The sequence below is a fragment of the Condylura cristata genome, unplaced genomic scaffold, assembly GCF_000260355.1.
Source record: "Condylura cristata isolate star-nosed mole 26May11 unplaced genomic scaffold, ConCri1.0 scaffold00019, whole genome shotgun sequence".
NCBI lineage: Eukaryota > Metazoa > Chordata > Mammalia > Eulipotyphla > Talpidae > Condylura > Condylura cristata.
The window spans coordinates 16,146,192-16,158,990 of record NW_004567120.1 but is presented as its reverse complement, the minus strand read 5'-3'; the positions used below and the strand labels follow the sequence as shown (position 1 = coordinate 16,158,990).

Sequence of the window (12,799 nt, the reverse complement as noted above, 5' to 3'; positions counted from 1 at the left end):
GCCCCCCCCCACTCCACACTGCACCCCCCCTCCAGCCACTGCCCCCACTCCAGCTGGGCTGCCTTCTTTCCATCCAGGAAGTTCAAGGTGGGGGGTGGGGATGGGGAGGGCCTGGCAGCCCCTTTGCAATCTGCTGAGAGAGCCCCTCTTCACAAGTCATAGAGTCCCACAACAGAGGATCAAGGAGCTGCCTCAAGTGAGCCCAGGGTGAATAGCTCTGCTATGAGGTAAGCGAGGGCCTGGGGAGCACAATGTGAGGGCCCCCGGGAGGCTCATAATGCCTACCCATCATCGCCCCAGAGCTGAGCGCCTGAAGAGGCCCGCATTATTACCGTCATTTTGTTTCCCAGGGAACCTGTGCCACTTCAAAGGTCACCCATTCTATAGCAAGGGGCCCACAATGGAGCCAGGTGCTCCACCTTGGAGCCCCCGACCTCCCCACAGACCCCTTGCCTGCTGGCTCCAACCCCCAGCGAGATCCTCCTCGAGGGCCTCATCTTCCAAGCAGTACCAGTGGCCCCAAGACCTTCGCATACCTCTCAAAGTAACCCTGGCAACTCAGAAAAAAAAATGGCTTGCCAGTTTGGCTTTTGGGACGACTCCACAGGGCAGAGGGACAAGGGGAGTCCCCGCCAGTGTGTCCCTGCTCTAGTAGGCTGCTGAAGGGCTGGAGCAGACAAACAAATGTGAAGAGAGGCCACTGTTCTTAGTTCTTGAGCTTCCTTTTTCAGAGCCTGTGACAACTGCACTGAGCCCAACGGGGGGCCCAGCAGGTGGGCTGTGACTGGGGAGGGGGGGTGCATGGGGCGGGGCGCTGTTTACTGCCTGAAGATACACACCTGGTCTGGGAGGGCAAGACAGAACAAGGGTAAAAGCAAGAGGTGACAGTCAAAGAAGGAAGGTCAAGAGGCTACTGGCAGGTAGAGGTGACCCCCCCACAACACACTCACACACACAATGCTAAACATACACCCCCCTTCTTTGAAGGAAAGGACAAAGAGCAGAGAACTGTGCTTTGTCCCCTTGGTTTGCAAACCCTGGGGGTTAAGGAAGGAAATCTGGGTGAGGGAGGGACCCTGACATTTGCCAGAGAAGCCACAGAAACTGCAAAGCTGATGTGGCTGCTGTGTTATCTCCATCTCTGTGGGCATGGGCCAAAAGTCAAGGCGAGGCAAGGAGAGGAAAAGCACTGCCCCACTCTGAGGAGTCAAGTGAGGCCCCAGATTGTCAGTGGTGTAGTCCTCTGGACCCCCACATTTCCCTCCCAACTATCCATAAACTCTGTTGTTGTTGTTGTTTTTCTGAAGCCAGCATTTCACTGAGATGTAACCAGTAAGGAAACTGATGAATTTGCCACACACCTGCCCAGAATATTCTGGAAGGGAGCACACTTCTTGACGTGTACTACCAGTTTGTTTTATAAAAATTTCCCTCAGTTGCGCCTTGCACATTGAACAGGCGTGTGGGTGATTCTGAGTTGATTTGAATGACACTGGCAGGTAGCGCAGAGGGGGATGCAGAGGTGATTCCATTCACCAAAGTTCATTTTAGAAAGCTCTTTGTTCGGGACTACCTATGTTGTACTTGTTAGATGGGCAATGGGAAGGGTGGAAAATGAGACGAGGACTAGGAAAAATTATGGAGGTCAATTTTCCCAGCTGCAAGGCATAAGGGGAAGGGAGACAGGCATAAATATTGACACAAGATTCACGAAATTTAAGATCCACTGAGCTCAACTGCATTCTTGTACAATGTTGCTAGTACTTCTAGCCCTGCTGAGACTCTGTACCGGCAGCTCCCAGCCCCCACCTCAGCTGCCACTCCAGCCCCCACCGTAGTTAGCCATCAAGGTTGGGGTGATGGAGGGCATTTGACAAGAACAGTTTTTGACTTGCCTGAATGCGGGTGGGAGGGGAAGAAAGCCCTGTCAAATGGGGTTTGGTTCTGCCTGTCATCCTTGGTGTCACTCAGAGATTGTTTATGACACTCACATGGGACCCTGTCCTGGAGGGAGCTGAAAGACACAATTCATCACTCCTGCCATCATCCCCTGGCAGGCGTGGGCCCAAATCAGCTGCTGGAGCTGTTTCGTCCATAGCATGTCCATCTCCACTAGGATTCTGGGGCTCCCTCCCTCCCACCAGAGCCTCCTGCCTCCTCCTCCCATTTTCCTGCCCTCAAAGTCGGGGCTCTGGACCCCAGCCACACAGGGCAGTTCACATGACCCACCGAGGACAAGGCACTTTCTCTGTCACCGTCTTTCCTTCTTGCTTCCCTTCTTCTGGACTTTGGGGATTTTCCATAAAACCAGAGTAACCCTGTAAGTGGCAAGAGCCTTCCGTCTAGAATATTCCCCACTGGAGTGGGACCCGAGGGAAAGAGAGAAGATAAGACAGCAGCAAGCACAGATTAAATGATGGCGTTTCAGCCTTCTTTTTCCCCCAGCCTCTTCAGAAAAAGGGACAAGTAAGTAATCAGTACACAGAGCCTCAGCCGGAAGGGGGCCGGTGGTGGCAGAGTCAGCCCAGCCGGGAGGGCTGTTTTTCAGCCGTCCCATTAACTGCGCTAACGCTCCAGTGCTCAATATCCTTTTTGATTTCCTTTGCCAGCTCCTAACCCAGTGTTTGTTTTGTAGCTTGTCTCGCACCTCTTGCATCGTGTCTTTTTCCGCCTCTCCTGACATAAGACCCTGTGTTTTGCTGGCAAGGTTGCCGAATCTTTGGGTGGAACGTTCCCTGTAGAAAATAAGGAAGACTTGTCTATAAATAGTTTCCTTTGGGCCGTGTGGTACACAATGCTTCAAGTGTGACAAAAAGGGAAGTGAGATGTCCTCCCTAATCGCCACCCTAACCTACCGCACCCACCCCCAGTCTGCTCCCCACTCCTTGCCCGCGTGCTGAGATCCTGCCCACGGGTTCTGGCCCGTGGGTTCTGTGGTCCAGACTGCTCTGTGGGAACTGGAGTAGGAAAGACTCATGTCCCGAAGAGTCTGGCTTTTGAAGGGGAACAGACTGGTGAGCATGCTAAGACACTTCTACCTCAAGGGGAACAAGTTGGCTTCCAGGGTCTCCTAAAATGGAGGGAGCTGCTCTTGGAGTCCTTATCCTGTACTCCTCCATCTAGAAAATCACTCCTGAGTGAGGCAGGCCAGCTCTGTCCATATAATTGCAGAATCCTGTGGTCCTAGCACTAGATCTGACAGGCTGCAGGCAAAAGACCTCACTTTTCAGCTGGGTGCTGTCCAGAGCTGTCTGTACAGGAGGGTGGAGGAAAGGAGGTCTGGAAACACACACATTGGGGTTGACGAGCTTTTGAATCCCTTGGCCACACTTTCCTGCCAGGGGCCCACTACCACAGGACACGAGGACACTTAGGTCCTTGTGGATCAACACCTTGCTCAGAAAAGCTAGGTCAGATCACAGATGCCTTGTCCAGCATTGACTTCCGCTCATAACAAGGTTTGGTGCAGCCAGAGGAATTTTCCCATGTGGCCAGGATTGCACAGAAAACCTCCTCCATCTTCACCACTAACTTCCCTGCCCTTGTTATTTCACCCCGGAACTTTCATGCCCTTGTTATTTGAGCATGCCTTTCCAAGGACACTTACTTCCATTGTCTTCCTTGGCTAGCCCAGGATCCTGGGATCAGCGTGTTGTTTACTCATGGAGGATCACAGGGCAACAGGGTGAACACTTCTCACTGGCCAGCTATAGGTTTAGAGAGGCCCAGAGATTGACTGCGTGTGGGCTAAGGTTGTTTTCTTAACGAAATCCTGATAGGAACTTGTTTTCTCCACGACTTCATTGTCCTAAAAAGCTGAGCACAGCAGGAGGGGTGGAGGTGGGGGTGTATGACAGGGAGCATATGGCAGGCCCCTCAGAACTGGAGGTTTGATTAGACTGGGGTTATCACTGCAAGACTCCTTAAAGGATTGGGGCTGTTACCTGTCCGGGACTGCATGGTCTGGAAGCTAGATGGTTCAGTGGCTGTTTCCTTAAGACAGAGGGACCTCTGAGTATGGTGGGGCTGCCTTTTCAAACAGCATGGGTGAACGGGTGAGCACAGCCATATAAAATTCACTCAGAAGCTTTGGCTATTCTTCTGGCACCCCAGTGCTGTGTTCCTGAACTGTGAATGTCCAAAAAGCTGGCTGATCGCTGTTGAGTAGGAACTGCAGGCACCTTGGCGGCTTTTCTCCTGCCTCTCGCCCTTGTTTCCTGCCACTTTCCTTCTACTTGCAGCCCAACCCCAACTGCCTTGACGCCCACATGCAACAGACCTATTCCCTGGTCCCCTTGTAAGCATCTTAAAACCAAACTTGTTCTCGAGGTCAAGAAGACCCAGGTTGGACTCTCAGCTCTGCATTTTCTTAGCTGTGCCATTGTCGACAAGGTAGCCTCAGACTGTCCATTTCTTCACCTGTACAAGGCACAGCCAGCAGTGTCTGGTCCATAGCTATTATTGTTGGGTCTCGAATACAGTTTATTTTTTAAATTCAAGTATAATGAACATACAATACCAAGGCAGTCTGAAGAGCAAGTGTATCCTCTTTTCCTTTCCCCCCTAAACTACCTGGCTTCTTATGTCTCCTTATAAGGGCCTCTCACTGAAGGAGTCTTTCCGTCCCTGTCCTACGCCCTGTTCTCCTGGTGTTTTTTCCCATCCAACCCAGTTAATTTATCTCTCTCCCTTTTATTTTATCACCTCCTTGGAATCTCGGGGTGGGTAGCAATATTTAGTTTAGGAAAGATTAGCAAACCCAGGAGAGGTCAACCCAGAGACTCTTCCTGGACCTGTGTGGTGCAAAGAGCAGATGAATAGATGAGGGAATTCAGTATCAATTACGCTCCTCAGCTAAGAAGGTGGTGTTGTTTTTTCTCGGCTAATGTTCTTGATAACCTATAAATACAGTATGAACTTTGTTCTGTATACTCCATGGAGCTTAGTGCAAACACCGTGTTCAGAAAACCTTAGGGCCCAAAGTTAACAAATAGCGTGAGATTGGGATGGTCTCCCATCTAAACTGGGGTGAAGGAAAACACCATCCTGGGCTAGTGCAGTAGGGCTACTTGGATAGTTCTGTTTGTCAGCTCTTTGCAAACAGAATGGTCCTGTCCACATGTTAGCACTGGTGGGATCCAGTGAGATCCCCAAGTCATTGTGAGAAATACCGGCCATTCAACAGCATAGGTGCACTGGCAGTCTGGAGAAAATATCAGGGCCTTCGGACCAGGGTTAGCTGGGGCCTTGCCAGGGTGTCAGTGCCAGGCACCTGGTTAGGAGAAATATCCTGAAGCAAATAATAATTACCTTCTTTGCTGATAAGAGGCTCCAGTACTTTTCCAATAGCACGATTGCGTTCAGTATTTGTTTGAATCACATAAGATTCATGGGCACTGGCCATAACTTCATCCAAACTATTATATATGTAGTGGAACCCAATATCCTCCTTATGGCCCTGAGATGGTGCGAATAACGCAGTTGTTATCACCTGTCCCTGGTACTGTCTAGATTGTGCCTTCTGGCTGCTGCAATTCTGCTTCAGGCCACCAGATGGCGCACTAAGGAAAAAGCGGGAGGAAAGGATATCAAGCCTCAGATGCCTTTTTTTTTTTTTCTAAGTTTAAGGCTGAAAAAAATTAAAAATATATTTTGACGGAAACATGTAACTATTGCAAGGCAAAAAATCACCTCGTTTTGCTTTTACTTGGGATCTGTTGGTTCCGGAATGTTCTCTGACCCTAAGTATAGCTGGACCCATCCAAAGGCAGGTGTTTTCCTGGTCTGGGTTATATATAAAGACTGGATTTGTAATTTTGTTGCCGCTAGTAAAGTATTGAAATTTTGTTTTTAAAGATAGTATCATGTGATCTTGCATCAAGTTGAATGTATTGTCTTGGCACAGTAGGGTGTGGAGACCAAAGAAGAAAAGGTTACCTGGGCTAGTGCAGTAGAGGGTGGCTTGGAGACTTCTGTTTGACAGCCCTTTGCAAATGGAACGGCCTGTGTTCACCTGCCCACTCCCTAATCCCCACCCCCCCAGTTTCTCCCTGGTACATGTTCCCCAACTAATCTGAATTCCTGAACACCCTCTCCTCCATCTGTGCCCACTGGCATGCACAGATTAACTCAGACCTGTGCATGGTCCGGTGCATGTCACATATCTGTGCATGAGTCAACAGCATGAACAGAGACATGCAAAGGAGGTGAGTGGCTAGGTACTGCAGCTAGGGAAAGGTGAGGAGACATGCAGGTGACAAAGTATGTGTGTGCATGAGAGAGACTAGGAAGAAGGTGCCGTTCCTGATGGTAGGGTGCTATAACCAGGCACTATGGCGTGCCACAGCACTGCAAAGCCATGGGGTGAGGGGGGGGGGCGGTGAGATTGGCTGACACCTCAAGAAGAGCTTTCAAAACCAACTCCGTCCTCTACTTAATGCTTTCAACCTCCTGTTCTGGCATTTGGACTTATTTCTCTCGAATCCGCTCCAGTTTGGTTTTTACCAATCTCCAGAGCCCTCTTTGCAGATGCCAGTTGGCACAAGAAAGTGCTGAACTGTTTACAGTCCCAGCCTAAGGTTCAGGGAGGGGATGTGGTTTAACTGGGCCACAAAGCTCGGTACAGGACTCATTTGCATGGCCCCTGACGCCATGTGACGCAGCCGACTCCTCCTATATAAAGAAGCAGGAGCCGAAATATCTCCGAGTCTGGGTTGGACTGGCGGCCTTGGAGTTTGTGACACACTAGGTGACACCCCTCGAGTCACTTCCTTCAGCTCTGACCGGCTTTGGCTCTGCGCGGCAGCCTTCGACCCCTTCCTAGCCCCAGGCAGGACGCACAGCCCAGCCCCGCGCGCAGCTCCGCAGCCCTCCCAGTCCGCCCAGCCCGGCCAGCGCTCCCCGGCAGCCCGAGCCATGAACACCGAAATGTATCAGACCCCCATGGAGGTGGCGGTTTATCAACTGCACAATTTCAACATCTCCTTCTTCTCTTCCCTGCTTGGAGGGGATGTGGTTTCCGTTAAGCTGGATAACAGGTAACCACTGGTCCCAGCTCCCCAGTCGACCCAGTGCCCGCGGGGGGCTGGGCTGCGAGCGGGATCTCGGAGCGAGCAGTGCGCCGCCGTCCCCGTTCCCCGCGGTGCAGCATCCTGGGAAGGGGCGGGGGGAGGGGACGCAGGAAGGGGGGTCACCGCCGCGCTGGGATCCGTCGCCGTCGGAGCGTCCCTGCGGCCGCTGCGCCGTGAAAACGAACTGCTGCAGCCCGAGGCAGAGGCAGCCGGTGCAGAGGGGCGGCGGGGCCGGGCTGGGCCGCGCTGGGCAGGGGGCTGGTGGCGCGCCGAGCACCGCTGAGGAGCAGGCCGGAAGCTTACCAGCTGGGAAGGAATTCCTAGCTAGCTTCGGAGCTGGGTAGGTTCGCCCCGACCTTCTGGGCGGCCCCATTGTTTGCACGTCGCCCGCCTGGGCTGGCCCAGCAGGCCACATTGGTCCTTGCGCCCAGTGACCCGCCGGCGCCCTGCTCCACGCGGGTCTCTGGGTGGCGGCGGGGAGCTAGCCTGGGTGGGGAGGTGCAGCTTCCTGCAGGGGCCAGGGAGGGACTTGGGGACAGGCTGCACGGTACCCCGGACCACGGAGGTGGAAGAGAGGAGGAGCAGGGGCAGATGGAGGACTTTGACCACAGCTGCCAGGGAGTCAGAGTGGAAGCGAGTAGGTAACGTGGCTGCTTCTCTTTTTGTCTTGGCAGTGCCTCCGGAGCCAGCGTGGTGGCCATAGACAACAAGATCGAGCAGGCCATGGTAAGTGGCATCACTGCGTCATACCCATCCTCAGACCTTGCTGCTGCTTATGTAACATGGGACAGGCCTGAGCGGGTGGGTCCCAGAGCCAAAAGCCTGCTTCTTCTGTCCCCTTAGAGACCTTGAGTCAAAGTCCCTCCCAGTGGCCCCCCCTTAGGGCATTTCCAGTCTGACCTGGCTGGGATCCCCTCTTTTATTCCTCCCTCTCCCACCCTGAGGGCAGGGGCATTGCAGCAGCTTCTGGCGCCCTCCTGGGCTCGGTGTTGTGTGGGGAACTCGGACACTAGCATTTATCTGCCTCCTGCAGTTGGCAGGGCCCAGAGCTCATTGGATACATGCGCAATGCAGTGCCTCTGCAGAGACCCAGCTGGGGTCAGGAGTTGGGAGGAAACAGGAAGCAAAGCCCCCCACCTCTTCTCCCTCCATGGTAGAGGTCATACTCCACTGAGCTGCCAAAATGGCTGCAGGGGTTAAGGCGTGCAGCCGGTAGCATCCACTTAATTGTGCCCTGGGACCTAAGGACATAGTTCCTCAAGGATGCAGCAAGTCCAGTTGCCCACACCTTCCTTCAGGCCCCACATCTTGCCTGGCTGGGCCGCAGGGCAGCTGCTGTTCAGTGTGCTGGGTTGCATGGCGAGGAGACCCCGCCATCGCTCACGTTATGCTCTTGGTAAAGATGTGTAGAGTGGTCACAGCGCACAGGGTGCTTTGCAGGTCGGCCCTGGGATCCTGGCCAGAGCAGGACCTAACACGAAAATGAGTACATAGCAAACCATCAGCTGCCCGCAGGAGTTTCATCCAGGCGGTTCCTTAGCGGCCAGTTTTGAGCACCATCAGAAACTTGCGGGCATGGGGGCTGCTCTGTAGTTCAAAGCCTGGCGCCCCGCTCAGACCTGGCTGGCTCCAATGCTTCCGGTCTCCTGAATCAGGTTACAAGAAGACTGAGCAGGGAGCCAAGAGGCAGGCCGACGGTCAGTGGTGAGAGGACAGCGTGGGCACTCTGCCGCAGAGTGAAGGTGCTTTGGTGGGGGCTGTGGTGGCCAATGCATAGCTCTGGTGTGATTCCCTCTGGTGTGATTGTCTGTGTAGGATCTGGTGAAGAACCATCTGATGTATGCTGTGAGAGAGGAGGTGGAGATCCTGAAGGAGCAGATCCGAGAGCTGGTGGAGAAGAACTCCCAGCTGGAGCGTGAGAACACCCTCTTGAAGACCCTGGCAAGCCCAGAGCAACTGGAGAAGTTCCAGTCCCGCCTCAGCCCCGAAGAGCCCGCTCCTGAGGCCCCACAAGCTCCTGAGGCCCCCGGTGGTTCTGCGGTGTAAGTGGCTCTGTCCTCAGGTGGGCAGAGCCACTAAACTTGTTCTACCTAGTTCTTTCCAGTTTGTTTTTGGCTCCCCAAGCGTCATCTCACGTGGAGAACTTTACACCTAGCATAGCTGGTGCCAAGAGATGTCCCAAGGACATGGCCACCTGGGTCCACTCCAGTGACAGACCCCTGACAAAGAGCAGGTCTCTGGAGGCTGAGTTGCACTGGGGCCTTGCCACCCCAAGCCAGTGAGCCTCTCAATGCCATCGCGCCCTGGGGGCTCCCAGGGCCTGGGCAACTTAGCCACAACTGGCAAAGGAGAAAGGTAGTTTGAGATGTAATGCCAGTTTGCTCCAGAAAGTATAAGGGGTCTGTTTCATTTCCATGGACATCTTCAACAGCTTCATCTGACAACGACTGTTCCTATGAGAAGCCACTTGTGTTTTAAGCAGAGGCAACCTCTCTCTTCTACCCTGTCTCGACAGGGTCCCAGATGGGAGAGATTGAGCCAAGTCCGCCTTCTGTTGGTTAATATGATATAATGCATGGCTTTGTGCACAGCCCAGTGTGGGATTATGGCTTTGGGATGACCGCTTACAAAGTTCTGTTTGGTTAGTATTGGCTTAGTTTTTCTATATAGCCATCCATGCGTATATATACCCATAGGGCTAGATCTATATCTTAGTGTAGGTTGTATACATACACACATACATCTAAGCGTTGACGGGCCTAACCAGCTTCGGGCGTACTGACTGGTCCCTGTTGACTGTGTTCATTTACCAAGTTGATCCAGTTTGTCCTCTAGGTTAAGTAAGTCTGAAGAGCAAAGGGAAGCAGGGGACCAGCCTCTGAACGCAGCCACGATGCCTTGCTGCTGTGACCCTTGTCCCATCTGTCCCCTGCAGACACATAAGGTCCTCTTTTGAACGCCAAACCCACCATTCACTGGTGCTGACTACATAGAATGGGGTTGAGAGGAGATCAGTTGGCGTTTCACAGTGTCCTTCAAAAACTTTTTTCTTAATGCTGGTGGAAAACTTTCAGGTGAACAGAGATCATTTTGCTGGTGTCCTCTTGACAAGGGCTAGACGAGGGAATGGCTTTGACCCCACGGTGCCTGGGTGATGTGTTCAAGAAGCCTGTCTCCAGAGGGTTCTGTAGCAGTGAATTCCACTTTCTGACACCTTATCCTGATGATGTATGTCTACAGGATTCGGGTTTTGATTGTTTAATGTAAGCTTGAACTTTCAATAAACTTTGCTCTTTTTTTTTTCTAAATATAACCCTGGTGTCTGACTGAGTATAAATGGAGTAGGTGGTAGGAGGACCTAGCATAGTTAGAGGTGCTGTTTTTCTGACCCACTGGGCATTCATGAGTCCCCCTGAGCGGCAGAGCCAGGCTGTACCCATAAGCTGTAACTTTCACGATACCCGGCGTGCAGGTGAGGGAAGTGAGACAACACAGGTTTCCCTGTTCTGGTACAATGAGACTCAGCCCCACATCCATGTAGTCGCCTCTGTCCCGCTCTTTTCATGTGACAGCTTTGGAGTGGGTGGCAAGGTAACTGTTGACCCAACCTCACTTTAGGGGGTGACTAGGTAGAAAGACCCCAAAGGTGACCCAAAAGAAAAAGGCAGAGCATATATGTGAAAGAGCATGAAGGGAAGAACCAAATGAATACATGTGGGCCTGCTCCCTTTTCTGAAAATGTCCATGGAGATCGCTTAGTGCATTCTCCTTAATACCACCCCCCCCCCACGAGACTCCTGACCTTGGTGAAGGGGCTTAGGAGTTCTCAGTGAGAAAGGGTGTATCATGTCCTGCCCCATTCTATCCCCACAGGCACACGGGAAGATGTTCTCAGTCCCTGCTGCTCCATCTGGCACCATGGAAAGTTCACTCACAACACCCACCAGCTCTGTGGACAGGCCAAGTCTAAGGGTCTGAGCTCTAGCTCCCCTTCTCCGCCTCTTCAGTGTTCATCCTCTCCCTTAATCCTTTGCCTGGCCCTGTGTCTGGGGCATCCATTTCTGTGATCAGTGAGCATTCCATGTCTGCTCTCCCACATCCCCAACCTGGGCCCACCTTGGACCCTGAACTGTGTTGCTGTCATCCCAAGATAGTGACTCATGCCAACCTCAGCTTCCTAGCGTACATATACCTATCCCTTTAACACCCCAAATTTAGTAGAGCTCTGGTTTTCCTGAGTCGCACCCCTCAAGGAAGAAGCGGTCTTGGTCATCTCTCCCCATGTCAATCACTGTCTAAACATTCCAAATATCACACTTCCTGTGTAGGTCACATACACAGTGGCCTTTTCCAACCACCAAGACTCTTCAGAATGTTACAAACCATTTGTTGGCTTCTCAAATCCCAATTTCACCTCCAGCTCCTAACCTCTTCATTCATAATGCCAAGTTCATGGTCTTCATCTGTTGGCTTGGTCATGGTGTGCAGATTCAACAACTGCTGGAACAGATACAACCTTTGAACCCCAAGTCCAGACCCAACGCCAACCCGGCTCTTCCAAGCCCTCCGTCACTCCCAGTTCTCATCTTTCAAGATGAGCTGAGAGACTTTTGACTTCTCAGCTCTTCTATAGACTTCCCACACCCGTTCCAGCCAAACGAGTCAACAGATGGGGGGAAAAAAAAACAGAGGATGGGCCCAGCAAACACAGAGCCCTCTCTGGTCATCCTGCCCTTCCCTATGAGAAAGGGGAAAAATACTTGCCCACAATCACATAGTGGGAAAGAGAGAACTTTGTTTCCTTGGCAACCCCACTAAACAGAGACAAACACTGCAACTTCTGAGGTCACCGCGGTGGTTTCATGAGATAAGAGGAACTGGTAGCTGTTTGTTACTCACATATAGGAGCAGCCCTTCGTTGTTCTAAAACCAGGCCAGGGTGGGGAAAGACAAGAGAAAACGGTGCTAGAAAGGCCTTCACAGAATTTGGGGTTCTGGGCACAGATGGAGCAGCTGTGACCAGAACAAGGAAAAGAACAGGAGCAGCAGCGATTCTTCCCTGTCTCCAACGCACCCCCCCCCCCAGATAGACCCTCTAGGCCAAGGCCTCTTGTCTATGATCTAGTCTTCAAAGTACCCCTCCCACAAGAATCACAAGAGTACTGCTTGGCACCACCCTCGTGAGAATGGGGAACAGCGTGCTTCCTGCCCATGAAAAAGAGGCAGTTATGATTTACCTCCATCAGACAGACAAGAAAACAGCCAGAGAGTCAAGGTGCTACTCCCATGGTCCCCAATTTTCCCAGGAGTCACGGGCTCCCAGCCTCCTGCCATTTTTTAAATGTCAAAATGTCTCTTAGTGAAAGAGAGAAAGAAAGCAAACAGTGACTGTGAGTTCAATGGGACTCTTATTTTTTAAAAAAGATGTATTTGTTTATGCATATAGGAGCTGGGTATAGGCCCAAAGTATTGGGGGAGGTGGGGTTGAGAAGATTCACCAGAGAGAGAGTGGGGAGCAGAACAAGCAGATGAACTTAAATACTCTGCTGAGGGGAGCAGCGGACAGGTCAGGAGAGGTCTGTGCAACTATGTTGGGGACCTCCCTGGCTGGGCATTGAACTCATGACTGTAGAGAGCTTCATAGTGTTAAAACTTAACCCCTTGTGCTACCAGGGAGGCCCTCAATGTGATTTTTTTTAAAAGATTTATTTATTTGTGCATACAGAACT

General features: G+C 52.1%; 1 protein-coding gene across 4 annotated transcripts in view; it reads left to right on the top strand.

Annotated features, from left to right (window-relative positions):
* Window positions 1–10,378, top strand: part of TSC22D3 (TSC22 domain family, member 3) — a 65,699-nt gene extending 55,321 nt beyond the window's left edge. The window contains exons 1-3 of one of the 4 annotated variants that reach the window (XM_004685689.1): window positions 6,711–7,037; window positions 7,745–7,796; window positions 8,886–10,370. In XM_004685689.1, coding sequence (XP_004685746.1) covers window positions 6,916–7,037; window positions 7,745–7,796; window positions 8,886–9,116 — 405 coding nt within the window. In that variant the 5' untranslated portion in view covers window positions 6,711–6,915 and the 3' untranslated portion in view covers window positions 9,117–10,370. Of the gene's footprint in view, window positions 1–6,710; window positions 7,038–7,209; window positions 7,411–7,744; window positions 7,797–8,885 lie in introns of those variants that run through there. The other 3 variants (XM_004685690.2, XM_004685687.2, XM_012727205.1) reach the window with 3 other exon arrangements.
* The last annotated feature ends 2,421 nt before the right edge of the window (window positions 10,379–12,799 follow it).